The following is a 26,370-nucleotide window of genomic DNA, read 5'->3' as shown; positions in this document are numbered from 1 at the left end:
GGTCAAAGTATAAGCAACAAGGAATGACCCCACAATGAGGCTATAAGAAACCTCCCGGAATCCCAGAGTGAGGCCGTCCAGATTAACCTCTGAACTACCTAATCCCACAAACTAAGCAGATCATGACAGAAAACTAGCGCTGTGGTTGTTTCAAGATGCATAATAAGGAGGCACTTGAAGAAAAATGGGCTGCATGGTTGAGTCACCAGAAGAAAGCCATTCCTGCACAAATGCCACAAAGCATCTCATCTACAATACGCAAAACAGCACAGAGACAAGCCTCAAAACTTCTGGAACAAGGTAATTTGGAGTGATAACACCAAAATTTAACTTTTTGACCACAATCATAAATGTTACATTTGGAGAGAGGTCAGCAAGGTCTATGATGAAAGAAACATCATTCCTACTGTAAAGCATGGAGGTGGAGTCTAATGTTTTGGGGATGTGTGAGCTACAAAGACACAGGAAACTTGGTCAAAGTTGAAAGAAAGATGAATGCAGCACGTTATCAGCAAATACTGCTGCGCATGGGATGTACTTGGACGTTCCAACATGACAGCGAACCAAAACACAAGGCCAAGTTGACCTGTCATTGTCTACAGCAGAAGAAAGGGAAGGTTCTGGAGTGGCCATCTCAGTCTCCTGGCCTAAATATCATTGAGCCATTATGGGGAGATCTCAAGCGCGCAGTTCATGCTAGACAGCCCAGGAATTTACAGGAACTGGAGGCTTTTTGCCAAGAAGAGTGGGCAACTTTACCATCTGAGAAAATAAAGAACCTCATCCACAACTACCACAAAAGACTTCCAGCTGTCATTGATGTTAGAGGGGGCAGAACACCGTATTAAGAAATGGGGTATGTAAACTTTTGATCAGGGTCATTTGAATGTTTTGGGTTGTCATTATGATTTAAGAAGAGAAAACACAGTAGTTTGACAATAAATGGCTTCACCCAACCACTAACCATGAGAGGAGAAAAAGTTTTGGTGTTATCATTCATATTCTCTGGAAAAAAGTCCAGGGAAGCAAAAATTCTGCCGGGGTATGTAAACTTTTGAGCACAATTGTAACTGCAGACTTGTCGTTTTGGACCAGGAAACCCCTTTAAGGTCAGGTTCGCAGACTACAAATTTGTTGCATAATTTACCATAGTTTGTGAAATTTCACAATAATGTAAGAAATTTTGATCTTAATAAATTTTATTCACTTACAGCATAGAAAAAAATCGGCAGTGCATTGTTGACGGCACTAAAATCTGTAACGAAACACAAATATAACCCTTGAGAAGGTTCCTAGGCTGATGGAACATTAGAATATTTCAGAAATGTGTGAATCTGGCCCTAAAACTTTTTGGATATTGTTTTGATAGCATATTAATTACATCACTCTTGTGTTCTCATTTAACAGATAACTGCATTTGACAGTGTGGATGATGAGTCTAAACACAGCGGCCACATGTTTTCATCAAAGAGTCCATTTCCCCAGGATTGGTCCATTGAGAAGAACCCATCTTATACATATTATATATACTACATGTATGCCAACATCAGAGTGCTCAACAACCTGAGGAGGTATGACACAAGGCCACCAGCAGGTCTTCATTACTAAGATTTGTATTGGGCATATGGGACAAAATACAAAGATCGTCTAATTCTCCTGTACATAGAATTTTTCAAATATTATATCTTTGGATGATTTTCTTAAAGTTTTCAGTGCATAAAAATAATCAAAAGAAAAAACATTACAGAATAAGAGATTCAGCTAAAAAAAACCCAAAACAAGTGTAAAACATCTTATAGTACAAGGTGGAATAAAGCAGATCAGCATAATTCTGACCTCATAACTGTCCCCATTCCCTATATTATAGAAAGGATATAACATAAAAATCAACCTCCCTGAAAAAACCTTGCAGAAAAACAAGTGTGGCGGAAAGTATGTCAACTAGGATGGCAATGGCTAAGAAAATCCTTCAATTGTAAACAATGGAATGCTTAAGCAAGACTATGTATATTTAGTTTTCATTTAGGGGATCTTAAAAAACTTTGAGGATGTGAGGACACATGGAAAGGTTGGCAATATATTTGTATTATGATATGAATATGTCATGAAGCGCCTAAAAAAATTTCTGGTGTAAGCAATTCCTTTTATAAGTCACATGCTTAGTGAAAGGAGTCCACCTGTGTGCAATCTAAGTGTCACATGGTCTGTCAGTATACACACACCTTTTCAGAAAGGGTCCAGAGGCGACAACAAAATTAAGCAAGAGGCACCACTAACCAAACAACACCATGAAGACCAAGGAGAGCTCCAAACAAGTCAGTGACAAAGTTGTTGAGAAGTACAAGTCAGGGTTGAGTTATAAAAAATATCCCAATCTCTGATGATTCCCCGAAGCACCATCAAATACATCATCATCATCAAATGAAAAGAACATGGTACCACATCAAACCTGACAAGAGAGGGCCACAGACCAAAACTCTCAGCCCAGGCAAGGAGGGCATTAATCGAACAGTACTTATATGAGGGTGTCCAGTAATCAAGAAGGGCTGGCATGTCACAACAGATATACCAACATAATCGGACTCACATATCTAAAATTGCAAATGAAGAGATCAAGAAAGTAACTAAAGGGGGTTTTACACATAGCGATATCGCTAAAGCGCCACCGATTTTGTGACGCAGCAGCGATATTGCTAGCGATATCGCTATGTGTGATACTTACCTCCGACCGGCTCCCCCGCTGTCTGTCGCTGATCGCGCGAGATCGTGCAGCTCCATTTCTCGTCAGGTGCTTCCTGCTGGCGCCGACGAGCGATGCGTGGACGCGGGCGGGAGGACGTCAGGATCACCGCGTCTGAAAGGTAAGTAATTACCGCTGCTGCGTCGCTACATCGCTGTGAGATCTGCAGCTCACTAGCGACCATTTAGCGATGCACCAGCGATCCTGACCGGATCGTATCATGGTCGGGATCCCTGGTGCATCGCTAAATGTAAAGGGGGCTTTACAGTAAAAATTACAATACTTTATTCATAACAGGATTAAAAACTAACGCATGATAAAATCATAGGAATGAATATATATTATCAGAGCGCCATAACTGGGGGGGAGAATAGACTGCGTGTTGAACATACGGCAATACAAACACCAATATTAGATACCTCCAGCCAATATAATAATAGTCAGTGACATATAAAAAGCTCAAACACCTGCACAATGCACCAAGCTGAAAAGTTAAATAAAAAATGTATAGAAAATAAGCAGTACACATAAGCAGATAAATATGCCTGCGCCGGAGCTCAACACCTGGGAGCCTGTGAAGCAAGCAGGAGGGTGGCATCTCAAGAAGATGGGAGGCGCCGGACCAGGCCCTGTGACACCCATCGGACCGGACCGCCCCCTGGTGAGAATAATAAAACTTATTTTTCTTCTCTTGCAGGTCGGATCGGGGGCTTATCTACAGCATTATACAGTAGAATGCTGTAGATAAGCCCTGAAAGGCAGTGGCTGCATCTTATATCGGCCAAAACTGCTGACAGGTTCACTGTAAGCTCAATGGAAGGCAAGAAATTCTTTTATAAAAGGCACAGACCCAATTTGTCATTAAGGGGAAAAAATACGTCTTTACGCTGCTGACAATCAGACAGATCGCTTGAACAACATTTCACATCAAAACTAGTAATTCTGCACGTTATCTTTTACAAGGTATATGTTAACCTTTTCTAAAATTTCTCCACACTTTCAGCCATTACCAAATAATGTAATGCTATTTAACTTTATTATAAAATTGTAATTCCTTTATCCTGGGGTTTTCAAAAAAGAATAACATGGTGTTTTAACTTTACATAACTAGATAACTTAGTTCTCGTTCATTACAACTTTTTACTTGTTAATAATTAAGCATCTGGAACCAGGGCCACTGGTTGGTTCATTTATGTGGCAAAGATGGGAAAGGGTTAATGACTGTGTCATCTTAAACATGTAATTGCATTGTGTCTGGCACCTAATGCTAGCAATTCCACAATCTCCCAGCTGGGGTCGCTTTTTATTAACGGACATTGTTTTTGTGCAGAATTTTTAAAGAATAATAACTGAAAGGAAAAAGAATCCTCGGAATTCAAAGGTTTTCCTGGGTAAGAGCAAATAATTATCCACCTAATGGAATGGTTTTAATCACCATATTAATGTATATTGATGTACAGTATATAGTATATTAGTATATATTGATATGATAGTTATATATATACAGGTGCTTCTCACAAAATTAGAATATCATCAAAAAGTTAATTTATTTCAGTTCTTCAATACAAAAAGTGAAACTCATATATTATATAGAGTCATTACAAGCAGTGTGATGTATGTCAAGTGTTTATTTCTGCTAATGTTGATGATTATGACTTAAAGCCAATGAAAACCCAAAAGTCATTATCTCAGTAAATTAGAATACTTTATAACACCAACTTGAAAAATGATTTGGAAAGTATGTGCAGTAAATGAGCTCAATACTTGGTCAGGGCTACTTCTGCAACAATTACTGCATCAATGTGGTGTGACATGGAGGCCATCAGCCTGTGGCACTGCTGAGGTGTTATGGAAGCCCAGGTTGCTTTGATAGCAGGCTTCAGCTTGTCTGCATTGTTGGGTCTGGTGTCTCTAATCTTCCTCTTGACAAGGTCAGGTTAAGGTCAGGTGAGTTTGCTGGCCAATCAAGCACAGTGATACTGTTGTTTTTAAACCAGGTATTGGTACTTTTGGCAGTGTGGACAGGTGCCAAGTCCTCCTGGAGAATAAATTCTCCATCTCCAAAAAGCTTGTCAGCAGATGGAAGCATGAAGTGATCTAAAATTTCCTGTTAGACGGCTGTGCTGACATTGGTCTTGATAAAACACAGTGGACCTACACCAGCAGATGAGACGGCTCCTCAAACCATCACTGATTGTGGAAACTTCCCACTAGGCCTTTGTAGCCATGTTCTTATTGTATTCTTATTCTGGTTCTTTAGTTTAACCCTTTCACAACATGCGCCATACATTTACGCCGCATGTCGGGTCTCCCCCTTTGATGTGGCCTCTGGTGTTGAGCCCACATCTTTTCTAGCATGTTATCTGATTTCAACAGCTGACTTGTGCCCCTAACAGCTGCGGGTGAAATTGCGATCGATTCATTTTATGTATAGTGCCGAGGTGGCCCCCTCTCCATTGTGATGTCGTTAATCAATTTTGAATAACACGTATTCTTTATCTACATACATTCTGACGTAACCACTGAGGGTTCACAAGAATAGATATGAGAGAGGGAGAAGAATATTTCCTTTGACAACTATGTGCAAATGACAGAGAATTACTCTATATAAAAGCTCATATTAAAATCACAGTGCAATCGGATCGCATTCACATGTATATCGGATGTTATTCGGATGCTAGGTGCTAAAAATCGCATTGTACTCGCAAGAAAATCACATGACACTCATCCCACTTTTCTAGACCGTTTTTTTTAGCGGTGATCGGCATGAGCCCTAAGACTGATGTAGTGACCCTATTGAGTGTTTTGTCAATATATGGTAAATTTAACCGTATAAAGAAAAGCTATACTTCAGGAGTATTTTCTTTTTTGGTTATTATCTCTAATATACTCGGTTTGTTTATACTCTTTGGTTACTACTTGTAAGTCTGAAAGGATTTGTGTGTTTTCTGGTTTATTGTGCATTAGGAGTATATTCTTGCTGTAGCATACAAATGTAGATACTTACAGCGTGCACTGAAATCAATTCCACCCCAATGCTAAATTTACACTGCATGATCTGCATCCATGTATAAATAAGTTCAGGGTGGAACTTCTCTTCAAGTCTTAGTTTTCCGCCTGCTTACAATGAATCCTGGCAGCAGTTCAGTGACAAGTAGAAACCTCTATGAATCCTCCGTGGTGGATTACCCATGATGGAATATGGCACATTTATGAAATGCCAGCACATGCTTTGGAGATGTAAAAAAATAATATCCATGTTGATAGCTTATGCTATAAAATGTGTATCTTAAAACCAAGTAATAGTTGGTAAACTATACCTAGCAATGCAATTTTTTTTCATCAGTCAGTAGTATTTAAAACTTTGTTGAATATCTAAAATTTCATTCAGACGTCCATTTTTCATGTCTGTATTAGATGGAACCGATTTGCATAGATTTCTGCATGACCCTAAGACCTGGGAAGAACCCGCCCAAACATAGAGTGAGAAATATGCATTTATGTAAAACAGCAGAAAAAAAATCCAACCTTTGCAGGTAGACATAAGGTTTTCTGGCTTCTTTGTAAAAGTGATTTCATATATGTAGCTATTAGGCATTACCATTATATCACCATGCATAATAGGACACATTTCTACTCTTTATGTTGTTTGAACTCAATTTTTTGTTAATATTAAGGCCCCTTTTCCACTGCCTAAGCAGTGCGCCTTGACACATACACTGGGAAAGCTCCTGGCTTATACATCATCATGTTCATATGTCTTGTCTCCTGTCTTCTGGCGCTCCCTACCTCCTGACATCCTGCTTGCTGTTGGGTGGTGAGCTCCTGAAAATTAACAGGACCAGCAGGATGATTGGGCCGTTGGCCCAACTTTGTGCTCTCCCATGCTACAAGCAGAGGTAGCATCGAAGGTGCAGGTAGACTGGTGGGATCCAGTGATCAGGCCAGCTGAAAAGCAACACTTGCAGGCTTTGTAGCAAAGAGCTTGTAAGACATGAGCTCCTTGTATAAAAACTGACCACCTTTGATATCCTATAGTGTTGGCTGGTAGCCTAGGCAATGAGCTGTAAACTATAACATGAAAAATACTTCTGCTCTTGAGAATGGAGGGATATTTAATAAGAGATAGATTGAAAGGTTGCTTGATTTTTAAAACACTTAGTAATTTTACCCATTTAACAAGATGGGACCACCTCTTTAAGCGCAGTGTGTAAAACATTTTAAGGATAGAAAGAAAAAAGAAACTTTGGAAAGGCATCATTCATTCAACTTCTGTATTTATCTGCATAATATACTCTTAAACAACAATTATATTTTTGACTATAGCTAAATTGATTTTAGAAGGAAGCCAACTCTCTACAGTAATTGTATAATATACCTAGGGCTAGCAAAGCTAATTGGCAGCCGTCGTTTTATCCAGACTCTCCCATCTTCTGACCTACATTAGATGCCATTTTAGTTTTTGTTCTACCCTTTTCAACTCCAGTCCAAAATCTCTTTAAAGTAGGCACGTGATTCTCGGATTGCCAAATGCTTCAATCCATTCCTTATCCACCCTGTGGGAAAATGACTATTTAGCAATAATAGCAGACTTAGCTGGATTTGGCTTGACATCCCTATTACCTCTGCCATTGTCTTCAAGTAGTAGTCGATATTACAAGTCTCATGGTATACAATAGACTTGTAAAGGAGATGATTAGGAGGATTCATTCTCCTGTAAACTACTAATAATTACTAGGTTGTGTATAAAATACAGACTAGATATGTGTAAGTAAAAGGAAATTATTTCTATGACAATTGAGTTGTAATCCCAGGGATTACCCTAAAACCATACTAACTGGGGAACGAAAGTTGTTCAAGCTCTTGATGATCAAAAAGTTTCTTTAGGTAGAGAATAGCATTTATATTCCAGATGCCTTTTGACTAGACCCTGGATAGACGCTAAATCAGATAATCTATGAAAATCATGGTTTTAGCAAACAGATAAAAAAACCAGGGGAAGAGTCTTGAGGAGATCATTTGCATATTCCCAGTGCCTTCTGGGATAAGTGAAGAGTCTCCGCGAGCTCAACGATCACTGGGTTTTGGCCGTTGCAGCTGAAAAGAGGAAATCGGAAAACCAGGGGAAGAGTCTTGAGGAGATCATTTGCATATTCCCAGTGCCTTCTGGGATAAGTGAAGAGTCTCCGCGAGCTCAACGATCACTGGGTTTTGGCTGTTGCAGCTGAAAAGAGGAAATCGGAAAACCAGGGGAAGAGTCTTGAGGAGATCATTTGCATATTCCCAGTGCCTTCTGGGATAAGTGAAGAGTCTCCGCGAGCTCAACGATCACTGGGTTTTGGCCGTTGCAGCTGAAAAGAGGAAATCGGAAAACCAGGGGAAGAGTCTTGAGGAGATCATTTTCATATTCCCAGTGCCTTCTGGGATAAGTGAAGAGTCTCCGCGAGCTCAACGATCACTGGGTTTTGGCCGTTGCAGCTGAAAAGAGGAAATCGGAAAACCAGGGGAAGAGTCTTGAGGAGATCATTTGCATATTCCCAGTGCCTTCTGGGATAAGTGAAGAGTCTCCGCGAGCTCAACTATCACTGGGTTTTGGCTGTTGCAGCTGAAAAGAGGAAATCGGAAAACCAGGGGAAGAGTCTTGAGGAGATCATTTGCATATTCCCAGTGCCTTCTGGGATAAGTGAAGAGTCTCCGCGAGCTCAACGATCACTGGGTTTTGGCTGTTGCAGCTGAAAAGAGGAAATTGGAAAAACCACGCGCCGACAGGCGCGCAAATTTTGGCTCATCTTTCATTGTTTTTAAGAAATCTCAAGATGGAAGAGGCCAGGAGCCATTTGGTGAGCTGCATTTCTTGCTACATGTTCACAGATTTACCTGTGGAAAAGCAAAACTTCACATGCCACAAATGCAAGCTTGTGTCCCTGTTGGAGGAAAAGTTGCAAAATCTCGAAGAGAGGTTAGCTACGTTGAAGATCATTAAGGAAGGTGAAAAGTTCTTGGACAGAGCAGAATTATCTCTTCATGTTACAGAAAGAGAAGAAATTCGAAGTGCACCTGAAGAAACAGAGGAATGGAGACATGTGACCCAGAGAAGCAGGAGGATCAGGAGGCAGTCAGCACCCATACCGCTCAGAAACCAGTACCAGGCTCTCACGCAGGAAAACGATGAAGAAATACATCAGGATAAGACTTTGCCAACAAACAGCAACCTTATACGCCTTCAGAGTCCTCCTGGATGGAGAAAGAAAAATGTTGTGAAGAAGAAACGGAGAGTGGTGGTCATGGGGGATTCCCTGTTGAGAGGAACAGAGGCCGCTATCTGCAGACCGGATATAACTTCAAGAGAAATGTGCTGTCTTCCAGGTGCAAAGATTAAAGATGTGTCTGACAGGATATCAGGACTCTTCAGACCTACAGATGACTACCCATTCCTGCTACTACATGTGGGGACAAATGACACCGCAAGAAACGACCTGGAAACCATCTGCAGAGACTTTGAAGACTTAGGCAAGAAAGTGAAAGAACTGGGAGCGCAGGTGGTCTTCTCTTCCATCCTCCCAGTGGATGGCCATGGAACAAGGAGGTGGAATAAGATTCTGCAGGTGAACAACTGGCTACGTCGATGGTGCCGTCAGCAACGATTTGGATTTCTGGATCACGGAATGAACTACTTATACGATGGACTACTTGCTAGAGATGGGGTGCACCTTACGAAGACTGGAAAGCATGTATTTGGAAGTCGCCTTGCTACACTTGTTAGGAGAGCTTTAAACTAGAACAACATGGGAAGGGAAGCAAAAGGTCAGAAAAAGCCATACACCTGACAAATGCTATTGAGAACTCTGCTATTAGAAGTGGAAAGGAAGGACAAAGACGAAAGAATCTAATTAATACAAATATTGGAGAAAGAGAAACCAATCACAAACTAAAATGTTTCTATACTAATGCACAAAGCATGGGCAACAAACAAGGAGAATTGGAACTACTAACACAGGAAAAGAAATATGATGTCATTGGAATCACTGAAACTTGGTGGGACAATACACATGATTGGAATACAAGACTAGAAGGATACAACTTATTTGCAAGAAACAGACTTGATAAACGAGGAGGGGGTGTCGCATTGTATGTTAGAAACGCGTATATCTGCACAGAGATTGAAGCTTCAGAGACTGGGAGTTCTGTGGAAACTGTTTGGGTAAGAATACAAGGACAGAACAATGGAAAGGACACCATTGTAGGCATTTACTACAGGCCGCCTGTGAAAGCTGAAGATATGGATGAACTCTTTATGCATCAAATGGCCAAGTTCTCCAAAAAATATGACATAGTTGTCATGGGAGATTTCAACTATCCAGACATTTGTTGGGAATCTCTCTCAGGCAAAACTAACAGGTCAAGGAAATTCTTATCCTCTCTTGCTGACAACTTTATTTTCCAAAAGGTAAGGGAGAAAACAAGGGGAACTGCTACCTTGGATCTAATCCTTATAAACAGGGAGGAAATGGTTGAGGAGGTAAAAGTGGCTGGGACCCTAGGAGGTAGCGACCATGCTATTTTAGAATTTTGGATAACTAGAGGCGGAAGACCTGTGAAGACTCAGACGTCAAGGTTAGATTTCAGAAAGGCAGATTTTAAGGGATTCAGAAAGAGAATTGGAGGGATCCAATGGCTGGATATCCTTAAAGACAAAAATGTCCAGGAAGGATGGGAAATCTTGAAAAATGAAATTCTCAAAGCACAGTTGTTAACAATTCCGAAAAGAGGGAAGAATAGGAAGCATTTAAGGAAACCAGGATGGATGAACACAGAACTTAAGCACATGCTAAAAAGGAAGAAAAAAATGTTTATAAAATGGAAAGAGGGAGGCATATCTAAAGAAGAATATAATGCTGTCTGCAGAACCTGCAGGGCACAAATCAGATTAGCTAAAGCTGAAAATGAATTGAGGCTTGCAAGAGATGTCAAAAGCAATAATAAAGGATTTTGGGGATATGTCAAAAGTAAAAGAAAAGTCAAAGATGCTATAGGATTTTTACAGGATGAAAATGATGAAATGGTAAGACAGGATGTTGAGAAGGCTGAACTTTTAAATTCCTATTTTGCATCTGTTTTCTCTCAGAAAGGAAATGTAACATCAACTGTTATTCACTGTCCTATTAAGGGAGTAGAAGAATCCAGGATATCTATAAACAGAAAGATAGTGAGGAAACACTTAGCTAACCTAAATGAATTCAAGTCTCCAGGTCCAGATGAATTACACCCCAGAGTACTGAAGGAGATAGCAGAAGAAATTTTTGAACCCCTCTCCATAATCTTTGAAAATTCTTGGAGAACAGGAGAAGTGCCAGAAGACTGGAGAAGAGCAAATGTTGTTCCTATCTTCAAAAAGGGGAAGAAGGTGGACCCAGGCAACTATAGGCCGGTGAGTCTGACTTCTATACCAGGAAAGATCTTTGAACAAATTATTAAACAACATGTATGTCAATGCCTGGATAAGAATGAAGTGATTAAACAGAGTCAGCATGGGTTTGTAGCTAATATGTCATGTCAGACTAACTTAATTTCCTTCTATGACGGTATCACTGATTGGGTGGATCAAGGAAATGCTGTAGATATAATATATCTTGACTTCAGCAAAGCATTTGACAAAGTCTCTCATACAATCCTTATTGAAAAAATGACTAAGTATGGAATGGACAAGGCAACTGTTAGGTGGATTCATAACTGGCTTAGTGATCGGACCCAAAGAGTGGTCGTAAATGGCTGCACATCCAGTTGGAAGAATGTCTCAAGTGGGGTACCACAGGGCTCTGTCCTGGGCCCTGTATTGTTCAACATCTTTATCAACGATTTAGATGAAGGAATTGAGGGTAAACTGATTAAATTTGCTGATGACACAAAGCTAGGAGGGATAGCTAATACTAGAGAAGAGAGAGAGAGGATTCAAAAAGATATAAATAAACTGGAGAAGTGGGCAGCAACTAACAGAATGGTTTTTAACAGGGAGAAATGCAAAGTACTACATCTGGGCAATAAAAATGAAAAAAGCATATATAGAATGGGAGGAATAGGGGTAAGTGACAGCACATGTGAAAAAGACTTGGGTATACTAATAGATCACAGACTGAATATGAGTCAACAGTGTGATGCAGCAGCAAAAAAGGCAAATGCAATTCTAGGATGTATTAACAGAAGCATACAGTCTGGATCCCGTGAAGTCATTATTTCCCTCTACTCCTCTTTGGTCAGACCTCATCTGGAATATTGTGTCCAGTTTTGGGCACCACACTTTAAAAAAGACATCAACAAACTGGAGCAAGTTCAGAAAAGAGCGACCAGAATGGTGACCGGTCTGCAAACCCTGTCTTATGAGGAAAGGTTGCAGGATTTGGGAATGTTTAGTTTGCAAAAGAGAAGACTGAGAGGAGACTTAATAGCTGTCTACAAATATCTAAAGGGCTGTCACATTGTAGAAGGATCAACTTTATTCTCATTTGCATAAGGAAAGACTAGAAGCAATGGGATGAAACTGAATGGGAGGAGACACAGATTAGATATTAGAAAAAACTTTTTGACAGTTAGAGTGATCAATGAGTGGAACAAGCTGCCACGAGAAGTGGTGAGTTCTCCTTCAATGGAAGTCTTCAAACAGAGGCTGGACAGACATCTGACTGGGATGATTTAGCGAATCCTGCTTTGAGCAGGGGGTTGGACCAGATGGCCCAGGAGGTCCCTTCCAACTCTACCATTCTATGATTCTATGATTCTATGATTACCCTGACAAATACACTGTGTGCAGAATTATTAAAATGGTTGTCTGGTCCAAAATGATAAGTCTGCAATCACTCTACAGACCTATAAAGCCCCCCAGCCATGCACTGTGCATTGCGAGGATTCACCGCTTTCTGGTCCTTTGCTCCACTAGTCGGGCTCTAGCCGGGAGTATGAACAATGCAAACGTATCTGCCGGTCCCATCTCAGAAACCGGTTAATCCTTGCAGTGCGCAGTGCGTGCTATGGGGGGGATTCATAAGTCTGCAGTCAGACTGACTGCAGACTTATGAAATTGGACTGGACAAACCCCTTTAAGCAAATATTTTTCTGCACATTTTCTTACTTCAAGCTGTATAAACCTCAATGCTTGTTGGTGAATCAGATCAGGTGATGTGTATTTGTGTAATGAGGGGGGGTGAAGCCTAAGGATATCAGCACCATATAACAATCATGGTTTTCTTGAAAGATACAGATGTTTTTCTGTACCACAGCTTAAATTAAGTGTCTTCTAAAACCTGGCAGTAGGATTCAAAGTTGATTTTGAGTCTATCTTCAGTTTGAAAAGATCCAACTAGCTGATCTTTAGTAATATCAGCCCGTAGCAGTACCCACCTCCACCTTGCTAGTGTGTGAGTCAAAGTGAATGTCTGTGCCATTTCTGAGCCAGACATGGGCCCATCTATCTGGCCTATCAAGAGTCACTCTCTTCTGAACAGACCATAAAACATTTGAAAAATCTGTGGTCAGATATTTCTTGGCCCCGTCTTGAGGTTTCAGCTCATTTGTATTGCTCAGTGGTGATCAGGTTTTAACTTTCCTTACCTTGGCCGTGGGTCAGAGCACTGAACACTTTGTATTTCTGGGCTCTCCACAGAGGATGCACTTATGGAATATGACAGCACTGGAGGATAATGGGTTCATGGTCACTTCACACTTGATTCTTAAATTTTTGGCAGTTAATGTTCATCTTTTTTTCTCAACACATTGTTTGTGGCCTTGTTGACTATTTTCAACAAAACTTTTGATGGTTCTGTGATTGCACCCCAATATCTTAGCAATTTCAAGATTGCTGCATCTGTTCCTCCCTTGTAGCAATTTTTGGCTTTTCAGACACTTTAAATATCTTTTTTTTGGTCTAATTTTGCCTGAGGAAAACAAGATGCCTAATAATTCTGCACACCTTGATAAAGGCGGCTGATATCCTAAGGCCTCACCCCCCTCATTACAGAAAAACACATCACCTGATCTACTTCATCCAATAAGCATTCCAGAATGTACAGCTTGAAAAATCTGCATAAAAATGGTGATATGGTCAAAATACTAACTTATCGAATAATTGTGAACACAGTGTAACTACATTAAAAATCCACTTAGACAATAAAAAGTGTTTCACAAGAAAGCTAAAAAGCCTGAAAATTTAATTCCTCTTCTTTCTGAATGCTTTTTGGTATGTATAGAAGTCTTCAAAATATTAGAAAAGTAGGTTTATCTTTGGGGGACTTATAGTAATAAATGTATAATATTTTTTGTTCTATTCCAGGGAGAGGGGTATGAACACTTTCCTGTTCCGCCCCCACTGTGGCGAGGCTGGCGCTATCACTCATTTATTGGCAGCATTCATGACAGCTGACAATATTTCTCATGGGTTGAACTTAAAAAAGGTAAATTTTACTTATCATGTATGTGTTTTTAGAAGAGAATATGCCTTATGTACACCAAAATGATTTTTTGGTCCTCCTACCACAAGCTGGGGAGGGTCAGTAATTTCTGTTTTACATTAAAGGGGTATTCCATTAATAACAATCACCTGTCTATGTGTGAGGGAGGGCCAGGGCCCTAGTCATGGCTGAGGACACTGGTGTACCTGTGCCCTGTCCTCCCATCACATGCAAATAGAGTCCATTACTCTGTATACCTGTGGCTTCACTTACTGCGCCGTCAGGGTCCTTTCTGTGCTGTTGAAGGCTCCCTATAGATTGTTCCGCATGAATTGAGACACAGTCCATTTCAACTTTCAAAAGAACAGCTTTACTGGTTTCTTTATGCAGCACATCCATATTCTTCACAGCATTTACAACATGTTCCACATTGCACATTTCTTCCTCTTTCCCTGCACTTCTCTCTCTGTCACACAGCACATACCCGGGTCAGACCAGATTGTACGGTTCCTCAGCATCGTCCCTGTTTAGCTCTGTTATTCCCTAGTCTGTTTCACCCCAGATTCGAGAGTATCAGCCTCCGAAGTCAGCTGCCACATGGTGAGCGACCTGCCCTTCTGTACTGTCTCCTGCGGTGACACAGTGTCCTCCTGGTCCAAACTCATTGCATCTGGGAGTTCCCTCAGCCATTTCACCCCGGATCTGAGGGTATCAGCCCATGCAATAAGTTGCCACATTATGGAGCCACCAAATAGCAATTATATACATTATATTATGTACATAGCAGTATTGTTACAACACTAAGGAAGGGAGTGTGGTATTATATGGTCCCGGTACACCCCTTACATATGGAATACGTGATAACTGCTAGAGTGATAGTCGTCCAACCCCTGAGAGCCCCTCTAATCCCCAGCTCCTATGTGACCTCCTTAAATAGACTTGTGGTCACAAATGCGCTCAACCATACTATTCATTGCTTCTTGGACTGATAAAGATTGCCGACCACTATACTTTGCTGTCTCCATCTGTCCCACATGGAGTTAAGTTTGCAATTATTCTTTGGTTGCTTTTATTGTAGGATTTATAAAAACTTTGTTTTACAGAGTCCTGTCCTGCAATACTTGTATTTTTTGGCAAAAATCCCTATTGCCATGTCACCACTGAGTAACAACAGTCTGTTTCTGGAATATGCCAAGAACCCATTGCTGGATTTCCATGAAAAAGGTCTGGTAATATCCTTGTCTACAGATGACCCCATGCAGTTCCATTACACCAAGGTAACAACATGCTAAATATTATATATTTTTTAATACTATTGACTTTAAGAAAACTGAAAGGAAATAAATAATTGGCTTAAAAATTAAATCAACAGTACACGTGAAGATAATAAGCTTTATAATATATCTTATTAGTGAAATCTGATTTGTTATCCACCTGGATTGATCATTCAGTCTCAAAATTCTCAATTCACTGACAAAAATCTGTCTTCCGTGAAGACAGGTTTTCACATCGGAGATGACAATTGGAGATCATAAAGCTCTGTGGAGAACTTGCAGCAGAATGTCTGAGTCTGCCTCTTGAACCTCCCCCTCCATGGAATTTTAAAAGCACCAACAGTCGACTCTCCTATTTCAGTAATGGGAAAATCTGTCTTCCCTGAACACAGATTTTACTCATGAATTTAGAGTGAATGATCAGTCCAGAAGGAGAAAGAAGCAGATTTCTCTGTTAAGGTACATTATAAAGTTGCTTTTTTTCATGTGTACTTATGATTTATGAAAAAAAAAATGAAAAAGTTGTTACTCGAGAACAAATGATGGCTGACTTTACTTTAAGGTATTGTCCCACCATTACATGTCATGCTGATTACATAGAGCAAAAATTTACCAGTGTTTTTATACAGCAAATTAAGTGTGAATGATTAGTCCATGAGAAAAGGGAAAGAAACTTGTCAAAAGGAAGCATTTTTCTCTAATACAACATATTTCACAACTTCTTATTTTTTGCTTCTCCTATTTATATATGAAAAGTTTATCAGAACGTCAGTAACTAAATTCTTTTGTCCAGTTTTTTTTATTCCCCCATTAATTCATGGTTAACCAAATATTCTAATTTACTTGCTGTTTCCATCAGGCTTGACTCTACTGTAGTGTCAATGTCTGTTCTGAAACCTCTCTTTAGAAACACATAATAATAATAATAATCTATTTATATAGCACCAACATATTCCGCGGCGCTTTACAGTTTTTTGCACACATTATCATTGCTGTTCCCGATGAGGCTCACAATCTAAATTTTCTATCAGTTTGTCTTTGAAACATGGGAGGAAACCTGAGTACCCGGAGGAACCCACACAAACACGGGGAGAACATACAAACTCATTGCAGATGTTGTCCTTGGTGGGATTTGCACCCAGGACCCCAGCGCTGCAAGGCTGCAGTGATAGACACTGAGGCATTGTGCTGACATACACATCACCACTAGTAATACAAGAAAAAGATCATGCATATATGTGGGATCACCACACAAGTACACATATAATTGGAAAAATAAATTTATTGTTTACAAAAAACCAAGAGCACCACACACTTAAAAACCATTTAAAAACAGTACATAGGGACAAGCATGGTCACCAAAAATATCTTACATGATGGTCAAAATTTATACAACCACTGACTGCGAAAAAATATTTAATTATTGCACTAGAAAAGATTTCTTCAATATAGGCATGCAGCTAATGTAAGCCGGTAGACATGAGGACAAAAAGCACTGATCAACAGTGGGCAAATGAAATGCTGGAGTCACCCCTAATCTCCTATTGTATCCCAAGTTCAAATGTCATAGACAGATGTAGATTAACATCACACTAATATAATTGTATTGTATATGAACAGGAAGTAGCTGAGTTAAATCCCCCAATAAACTCCCACTACAAGCTCAGACACTTGTGTCCTATCTTAAAGGAGTATCTAATAATGAGGAGCTGGTGGCTCAAATGCAAATAAGTAAACTAATATATCACCGCAGACCAGTCAATAGAAAGAAAGTCACAGTCACCCCGTCATCTGGAATAAATACATGCAGCCAAAGTGGTGTATGGAGACCCACACGTTCCGACACCTAAAGTGTCTTTCTCAAGGTGGATATATACATATCCACCTTGAGAAAGACACTTTAGGTGTCAGTGTGGGAGGAACGGCCCCCGTCGAGTGTCCTGGCCCGATCCAGAGGAGCCGTCATCTAAGTTCCGGGGGAAACTGTTCCCGGGGGGCAGGATTCGAGGATGGACCGCTGTGACTGACAGGTGGGCTGGGGGAGGGACCGGTATAAAAGAGGCGGGGAATTCCCCAGACGATGAGTCACCAGACCAGGAGAGACACAGCAGGAGAGCGTAGGAGCGACTGCCAGCTAGAGCGACTCACCAGCGTCAGGGAGGATGCCGACTGAGAACTCCAGATGGACGGTATCCAGAGAGCCGTCCGAGACTTGTTGCCCCTCTCCAGACCGCGGCCACTGCAGCCCCAGCACAGCCCGCGGCCGCTGTTGCCTCCCCTCTGCCCGCGGCTGCGGCCTAGCCGCGGTCGCCCACGGCCACCTCCCCTGAGCTCATGACCGCAGCCTGTTCGCTGCCACCCACGGCTGCCCGGCTTTCACCAGTGGCTGCGGCCAGCACCGCGCCGTCGGTGGCCACGACTGTCCCGCTCTGGTCAACAGCAGGAGCCGGGCCTCTCTTGATCGCAAACTCCCGGTCGCAGCCGGTAGCTGTGCAGGTGGCCTGTCACTCGCCAATATATATTACATGGCTGCTGCCTGCCCAGGTCCAGGCACTGTGGCCCATCCGTCCAAGGACTCCGCCGGGGCCTGTGGGGCTCCAGTATCCACAGCGCGCTGGAGAGCGCGAAGACTGCGTCAACACCTCAGCAACTGGGCCCAGCAACTATTTCGCCGAAAGACCACCAGCCCGAATGGCGAGGGACATCTGGACGGCTAAGTAGACTCTAGACTTAAGGATCCGTAGTTGGCCAAACCGCGGCCCTATAGTGACCGGCCGTTGCCGGGAGTAGTCGTGTGCTGCGTTACTGTGTTTTCTTGTTTAGAGCCCCTGCGTAGGCAACCTGTGTTACCCCTGTTTCGGTGATCAGGCCGTGACTGAGGAAAGTCCCCTCACGTCCCATAAACGTATTCTTAAAAAGCACCGTAGTTGTCTCGTGACTCGACACTGCATCCTGCATACCTGCGAGTGCCACATTTGGCGTAGTCGGCAGGATGCAGTCTCCGACTACAGATGGCGGTGCGCCTGATCAGAGTAGGGCTGCGGGCGCTGCGGATGATGGGGGTCCCCGCTCCAGCATCTCCCTGGGGGCTATGCTAAGTAACTTGCCCCGGTTTTCTGGCTCCGATACCCTATTGTAGAGCTGGACCGAACGCATGCGGGGCCTCTTCCGTATGCACCCCATGACCCCCGATCTAGAGGCTGAGGTGGCCCTTATGGCGCTGGATAGGGAGGCCCGGAAGTTGGTTATGTTGAGACCCCCGGGGCGTTGCAACACCTTCGCCAGGGTCTTACAAATCCTGGAAGAGACCCACGGGGAGTCAACAGACGTGGGGGAGTTGAGAACCCGGTTGTTCAGTCGGATGCAGGGGGAGGGGGAGACCATCACCCAGTATATGAACACCCTCCAGGAGCTACACACCGCCATAGAAAGGAAGGACGGAATGGGGGTAGGGCCCATCGACATTACATTGTATGACCCGTTAGTGACTGGACTCCGGGACCCGCTAATCAAGCAGGCAATGCGGGAACAAGTCAGAGTGAATCCACGTTTAGCCTTCTCCGAAGTGGGGAGTCAGGCCTGGGTGCGAGAGCAAGAGCAGGTGATGACGGCTCCTGTGGGGAAGGCCCGGAGCATGGAGTCCTCCGTCAGCGTGGTCGAAGAACCTCAATGGATTGAGGAAATGAGACAGGAACTGAAGAGTATCCGGGGTGAGCTGGCCGAAGTGAAGAAGAGAACAGAGCCTGCGCCCGGCCGACCTGGCTACAAGTCCAGGCCTTGGGGACCTCGCAGTACCCGGGGTGGCCGAGCCTCACCGCCCCGGTGTTATGAGTGTGGAGAACTGAGCCACCGTCACCCGATCATCTTGGGCATGAACATACTGCGAGATTTCGGCAATCTACTCCTCAACGACACCACGCAGGAGACCCTAAGTCAGTGGGGTTCTCGCACGGCCCAGGGCAGGTCTTCCAGCGGTTGGTGCGGGAGGCGCGAGTGATCCAGGAGTGTCAGGAGGGTGAGGCGCTGGGCAAGGTCATCGCACTGGCGGCCCCTCCGCTCGTGCTTCCTCCGGGCAGACGGTGGTGGCTCTGCCGAACCATGCCCCGATACCACTGGGGGGCATGGAGGTGCAGGTGGAACCATGTTATTCGGAGCGCCTGCACCCTGGCATCCTGGTGGCCCAATCCCTGGCCACGGTGAGGGAAGGGACTGTTATTGTGAGTTCATTCTCTGGTTCCCCTTCTGGACTCCCTCTGATGGTGTCGGGAGGTGGTGCAGCTGGTTTGATCGGTGGAGATCTGCCACCTGAGAATGAGGATGACGATTGTATCTCAGGATTCTCAGATTGGATTTAAGACAGCCGACGCCCTATTCAGTTTCTGGTGATTCCTTCTGGCTTGTCAGCTCTTGGTTTTCACCTCTGTTCTAGTCATCTAAAGCTAAGTTCTCTGCTAATGTTCACACTTGATTTTGTTGGTCTATTCCGTTTTTTGTGTGGTCTGCCAGCCCCGGCTGGGGGCTGAGCTGAATTTCCACTCTTATTTATCAGTATTTTGCCAATTGGCTTTTTGTCCCTTACTAGTTCGGTCTCTTTTTGCTCTGTCTCAGAATATTTCAGAGTGCTGAGATAGTGGGAGAAGTCTAGTGACTTCAGGGTTAATTTTGCTATCAGAAGTGTTGGACATTATTTTTGTAGGGTTTTTTGCAGGTTGCAGACAGTGTCTTCCCTTTCCTGTCTAGTTAGTTTGGGCCCCATCATTTGCTGACTGTGTTTGTGCCTTCATCTTGTTTCACCGTCAATACATGTGTGGGGGCTATCTATTCCTTTGGGTCCTGCTCTGGGGCACTTAGTTTTCCCTTTTCTTGCTTTAGGCTTATGTAGTCCTCCGGCCATGATGAGGCGTCTAGGTTCATCGTAGGCACGCTCCATGGCTACTGCTAGTTGTGTGGTAAGATCAGGGAACTGCAATCTGCATAGTTACCAACCACTCTGGTTTTCTGTGGCTTAGCTTGTTTTGCCCTTTTCTCCTCGGTGATCCATTCATAACAGACTGTCTTGGTAAGTTGTGTCAACCTGGAAGACCAAGATATCACCCTGAGGCCCCGGGCCGAAATGGCCAAACTAGTAAGGCCACTGGAAGAGATGCTGAGATGCTGCCGGACCCCGCAGTCTAGTTGAAGGTGCAGCCCAAAGATTCCTGGGCAGTAACGGTACAAACCCAACAGACTGCCGCATCCTCGGCCCAAGAGAAAGGTCGAGCCATCCTGGGGAGAATGTGGGCCGAACTTTCCGGCCTACCGCCAGCCCAGCTTCTCCAGGTAGAGACACTTCTTGGACAATTTAACAGTGTCTTCGCCAGCCACGAGGACGACTTTGGATGTACCACGGCCATCACGCATGGGATCTCCACGGCAGGAGCGGTCCCCATCCGGGAGCGATATACCAGCGATATACCGCAGCTATACCAGGAAGTGAAAACTCTGTTAGCCCAAATGCTTTGGAAGGGGGTCATACGAGAGAGACAAAGCCCTTGGGCGGCCCCTATTGTCCTGGTTCGGAAGAAAGATGATACTTTGCGTTTTTGCGCGAATTATCGGAAGTTGAACGCCTGCACCATCAAGGATTCGTATCCACTGCCCCGCATAGAAGAGTCTCTGTCCGCCCTGGGGAACGCAATGTACTTTTCAACCCTTGACCTGGCCAGTAGGTACTGGCAGGTGCCGATGTCAGAGGAAGACAGGGCCAACACGGCATTCAGCCTTCCCATGGGACTGTTCGAGTTCAATCGGATGCCATTTGGGCTGGCCAACGCCCCAGGAACTTTCAAGCGGTTGATGGAGCGGTGTCTAGGAGACCTCAACTTTGAAGCTACGTTGATATACCTGGACGATATCATCTACTCCGCCACGTTCGAGGACCACCTAAAGCGGTTGGGGCACCTGCTCGGCTGGCTGCAGAAGTACGGGTTAAAGGTAAAGCCCCAGAAATGCCACCTGTTCCACACCCAAATCGAGTACCTGGGGCATACCGTCTCGGCGGAGGGCGTCCGACCATCCCTGGAAAAGGTCGCTGCAGTCCAGGGGTGGCCTACCCCCGAGACGGTGAAAGACGTGCGGGCCATCTTGGGGCTGGCCGGCTACTACCGTTGGTTCGTGAAAAATTTTGCACGCCGAGCTCGAGCCCTGCAGGACCTGCTGAAGGGGGCTCCCGCCGGGGCGAATGGTCGGAAGATCCAGTGGCAGCAACCGCAAGAGGATGCATTTCAAGATCTTAAGGCTGCGCTCTCGGACGCCCCGGTATTGGCATATGCGGATTTCTCGGAACCGTTCATCCTACATACCGACGGGAGCCTTCAGGGACTAGGAGCTGTGTTTCCACAGGTGCAGGGCGGCCGGGAGAGAGTGATTGCCTATGGTAGCCGGTCGCTGCACGACTCAGAACGCAACCCGGACAATTACAGCTCCTTTAAGCTCGAGCTCCTCGCGGTGGTGTGGGCAATGACGGAGCGATTCACAGAGTACCTGGCAGGCTCTGAGGTAGTAGTGCGGACCGATAACAACCCATTGGCCCATTTGGAGAACGCCAAACTGGGGGCCCTCGAGCAATGGTGGGTGGCTCGGATGGCCAAATTCAATTATAAGATCATCTACAAACGGGGAGCTGAAAACGTGCACGCCGACGTGCTCTCCAGAATCTGACACACCACCCCAGGGAGAAGTCGAGACGACGAATTAGAGGCAGACGAGACGCCGTTCGCCCTCCCCACCGCCGCGCCTACAATCAACGCGCAGGAAGCGCCTCATCCGGGACTCCTAGGAGGGATGTTGGAACAGCCCGGCGACAACTGGATCCAGCAGCAACAAGAAGATACAGAAATTGGACTCCTGCGCCGATGGGTGGCCACCGGTAAATTGCTCACGGGCTCACAAAGACAGACTTTAACCCAAGATATGCTGGTGATGTTGCGCCAGTGGGAGAAACTAGCCATAAAAAAAGGACTTTTATATCGAAAAGCCACGTCACGAACCACGTCAGCTACGATATGGCAGGTGATCGTGCCCGGAGCCCATCTCAACCAACTGGTCCGGGAAGGCCATGAAAAAGGGGCTCATTTCGGTGCTCAAAAGACTTTACAATGGCTACAGCAGATAGTGTACCACCCATGCTTGCACGCTGCTGTAGAAGAAGTTTGTCGAACCTGCCGTTCGTGTGAACTCGCTAATCCCCCCGCGCAACGAGCCCCGGTGCAAACTATTGTAACATCGGCCCCTCTGGAGCTTCTTACGGTGGACTATCTAACCATAGGTTCCGCCTATCAGGGGTATGCACATTGCCTCGTTATGGTGGACCATTTCACCAAGTTTGCCGTGGTCACCCCCACCCGAGACCAAACAGCGGAGTCGGCCGCCTATGTGATTTGTAAAAACTTTATTCAAGTGTACGGCTGTCCACAACGAATACATTCGGACCAAGGGGCGTGTTTCCTGGGAAAAGTCATGGAAGAGCTACACCATCTTTACGAGATCGATAAATCGCGGACTACGCCATACCACGCTAATCCAAATGCTGTGCACCCTAGAGAGCGACTGCAAGGCCCGCTGGCTTGAATATGTCCCTGAGCTGGTGTGGGTGAATAACAATCGGGTACATCGAGTGACTAGTTACACCCCCTACTCATTGCTATTCGGACGAGAAGGTAAAGGCATTACGGAGGTGGAATTGAACCCGGAGGATCCACAACCCTGGACCGGGGTTTCCTCATGGGTCCGAAACCACTGGCATCAGCTGCAGACCCACCACCGTATCGTCCATACGAAGCTCCAGGATCTAGAACACCAAGGAGGAGCACTACCCCCACCCATTGACTTCCAAGCTGGGGATCGGGTACTTGTACTTGATCAACGCCCCCAAAACAAGTTAGAAAACCGGTGGGAGGCGAACCTGTACCAAGTGTTGCGGCGAATAAGCCCCGACGTGCCTGTGTACGAAATACAATCTGAAGGAATCAACGCTCCCCTCACTCGGGTTGTGCACCGTAACATGTTATGACCATGCACGTCTACCGATCCCCCACGACCCGAACTGACCCCCCAGGTCCCTGACCCCCTGCCTATGGTCTGGGACCTGGATGACGAAGAGGACTTCCCCGTTACATCTGCGGGGCACCCCAGCAGTGGCACTACCGTAGACCCGGAAATCCCACTAGAACCAACTAGTCGACCACCCTCCACCACCCCAGAAGACTCCACTACACCCGAGCTTCGACGCTCCGAGCGGTCAACAGCTGGCAAACCCCCTGAACGTTACGCACTGGACCAGTTCGTATGGCGACAAGGACTGTCATCCCAAAGAACTAATACAAATCTACAGAAACCCTCGCCCGAGGACTGAAGAGCATACAGGGCGGGGGAGCGTGGGAGGAAAGGCCCCCGTCGAGTGTCGGGGCCGGAACCAGAGGAGCCGTCATCTGGGTTCCGGGGGAAACTGTTCCTGGGGGACAGGATTCGAGGACGGACCATTGTGACTGACAGGTGGGCTGGGGGAGGGACCGGTATAAAGGAGGCGGGGAATTCCCCAGACGATGAGTCAGCAGACCGGGAGAGACAGCAGGAGAGCGTGGGAGCGACTGCCAGCTAGAGCGACTCACCAGCGTCAGGGAGGATGCCGACTGAGAACTCCAGATGGACGGTATCCAGAGAGCCGTCCGAGACTTGTTGCCCCTCTCCAGACCGCGGCCACTGCGGCCCCAGCACAGCCCGCAGCCGCTGTCGCCTCCCCTCTGCCCGCGGCTGCGGCCTACCCGCGGTCGCCCATGGCCACCTCCCCTGAGCTCATGACCGCAGCCTGTTCCCTGCCACCTGCGGCCACCCGGCTTTCACCAGTGGCTGCGGCCAGCACCGCGCCGTCGGCGGCCATGACTGTCCCGCTCCGGTCCGCAGCAGGAGCCGGGCCTCTCTTGATTGCGGGCTCCCGGTCGCAGCCGGTAGCTGCGCAGGTGGCCTGTCACTCGCCACTATACATCGCTGCCGCCTGCCCAGGTCCGGGCGCTGAGGCCCATCCGTCCAAGGACTCCGCCGGGGCCTGTGGGGCTCCTGTATCCTCAGCGCGCTGGAGAGCGCGAAGACTGCGTCAACACCTCAGCAACTGGGCCCAGCAACTATTTCGCCGAAAGACCACCAGCCCGAACGGCGAAGGACATCTGGACGGCTAAGTAGACTCTAGACTTAAGGACCCATAGTCGGCCAAACCGCGTGACTCGACACTGCATCCTGCGTACCTGCGAGTACCACATCGGAACGCGTGGGTCTCCATACACCACTTTGGCTGCATGTATTTATTCCAGATGACGGGGCGACTGTGACTTTCTTTCTATTGACTGGTCTGCGGTGATGTATTAGTTTACTTATCTGCATTTGAGCCACCAGCTCCTCATTATTAGATACTCCTTTAAGTTAGGACACAAGTGTCTGAGCTTGTACACTGTGTTCCAAATTATTATGCAAAAAATATTTCCTCATATTTTCTCTAAATTACCTATATGAATTGCAGTCTGTTATTTTCCAGTCATCTAATATTCTAGTATAATTGCAATGTTTTTGAACAAACTGCCTATGAAAACAGTATATTTTTAAAAATAAGAAACACTCAAAATGCATGTTCCAAATTATTATGCACAGCAGAGTTTTCAACCTTTTTATTTTTGTTTTGAACAAAAAAATGGTCAATTATGAAATTATAAGCATTATCAGCTTATTACAAAATGAAATCAAACAGTTTTCAAGTCAAAACTTTATTCTAGGTGATGTTACATTTGCACATAGGACCCCTTGTTCGAAAGAAGCTTCTGAACTCTCTCGTCCATTGAATTTGTCAGTTTTTGGATGGTTTGTGCTTCAATTGTTTTGAATGTGGACAGAATACCCTCCCAGAGCTGTTGATTAGATGTGAACTGCCTCCCGCCATCATAGGCACTCCTTTTGATGATGCTCCAGAGTTTCTCAATGGGTTTGAGGTCAGGGGAAGATGGTGGCCACACCATAAGTTTGTCCTCCCATAGCAGCCAGAGATGCAGATGTGTTATTTGCAGCATGAGATGGTGCATTATCATGCATGAAAATGATCTTGCTGCGGAAAGCACGGCTCTTCCTCTTGAACCATGGCAGGAAGTGCTGTTTTAGAAACTCCACAAAGATTATGGAGTTCATCTTTACCCCTTCAGGGATCCTAAAGGGGCCAACAATCTCTCTCCCCATGATTCCAGCCCAAAACACTACTCCACCTCCTCCTTGTTGGCGCCTTAGCCGTGTTTTCATGGGGTGTCCATCAACCAGCCATCCTCCACTCCATTCATCTGGACCATCGAGCGTTGCACGGCACTCATCGGTGAACAAAACAGTTTGGAAGTCAGTCTTCATGTATCGTTTGGCCCACTGGAGCCGTTTCTGCTTGTGTGCAGTGGATAGAGGTGGTCGACAGGATGGCTTACGTACAGCTGCAAACCTCTGAAGGACCCTGCATCTTGTTGTTCGGGGGACGTTGGAGGCACCAGCAGCTTCAAAAACTTGTCTGCTACTATGACAAGGCTTTTATGCAGCTGCTCTTTTAACCTGACGCAATTGCCTGTTGGAAAGAGTCCTCAATTTTTCCTTATCAGCACACACACGTGTGTGCTGGGAATCAGCTACATACAGTGGGGAAAAAAAGTATTTAGTCTGTCAGCAATAGTGCAAGTTCCACCACTTAAAAAGATGAGAGGCGTCTGTAATTTACATCATAGGTAGACCTCAACTATGGGAGACAAACTGAGAAAAAAAAATCCTGAAAATCACATTGTCTGGTTTTTTTTTCATTTTATTTGCATATTATGGTGGAAAATAAGTATTTGGTCAGAAACAAAATTTCATCTCAATACTTTGT

The 26,370-nt window shown here is 45.0% G+C and overlaps 1 protein-coding gene across 1 annotated transcript in view; it reads left to right on the top strand.

Annotated features, from left to right (window-relative positions):
• AMPD1 (adenosine monophosphate deaminase 1) overlaps nt 1-26,370 on the top strand; it is a 140,155-nt gene that overhangs the window by 99,667 nt on the left and 14,118 nt on the right. The window contains exons 11-13 of the mRNA XM_073587086.1: nt 1,408-1,571; nt 14,061-14,181; nt 15,282-15,455. Of these exons, the coding sequence (XP_073443187.1) occupies nt 1,408-1,571; nt 14,061-14,181; nt 15,282-15,455 (459 nt within the window). The remainder of the gene's footprint in view (nt 1-1,407; nt 1,572-14,060; nt 14,182-15,281; nt 15,456-26,370) is intronic.

This window comes from Dendrobates tinctorius, unplaced genomic scaffold, assembly GCF_039654945.1.
Source record: "Dendrobates tinctorius isolate UK_male_01 unplaced genomic scaffold, ASM3965494v1 ptg000098l, whole genome shotgun sequence".
Classification (NCBI taxonomy): Eukaryota; Metazoa; Chordata; class Amphibia; order Anura; family Dendrobatidae; genus Dendrobates; species Dendrobates tinctorius.
This window is presented reverse-complemented; position numbering and strand designations above follow the sequence as displayed.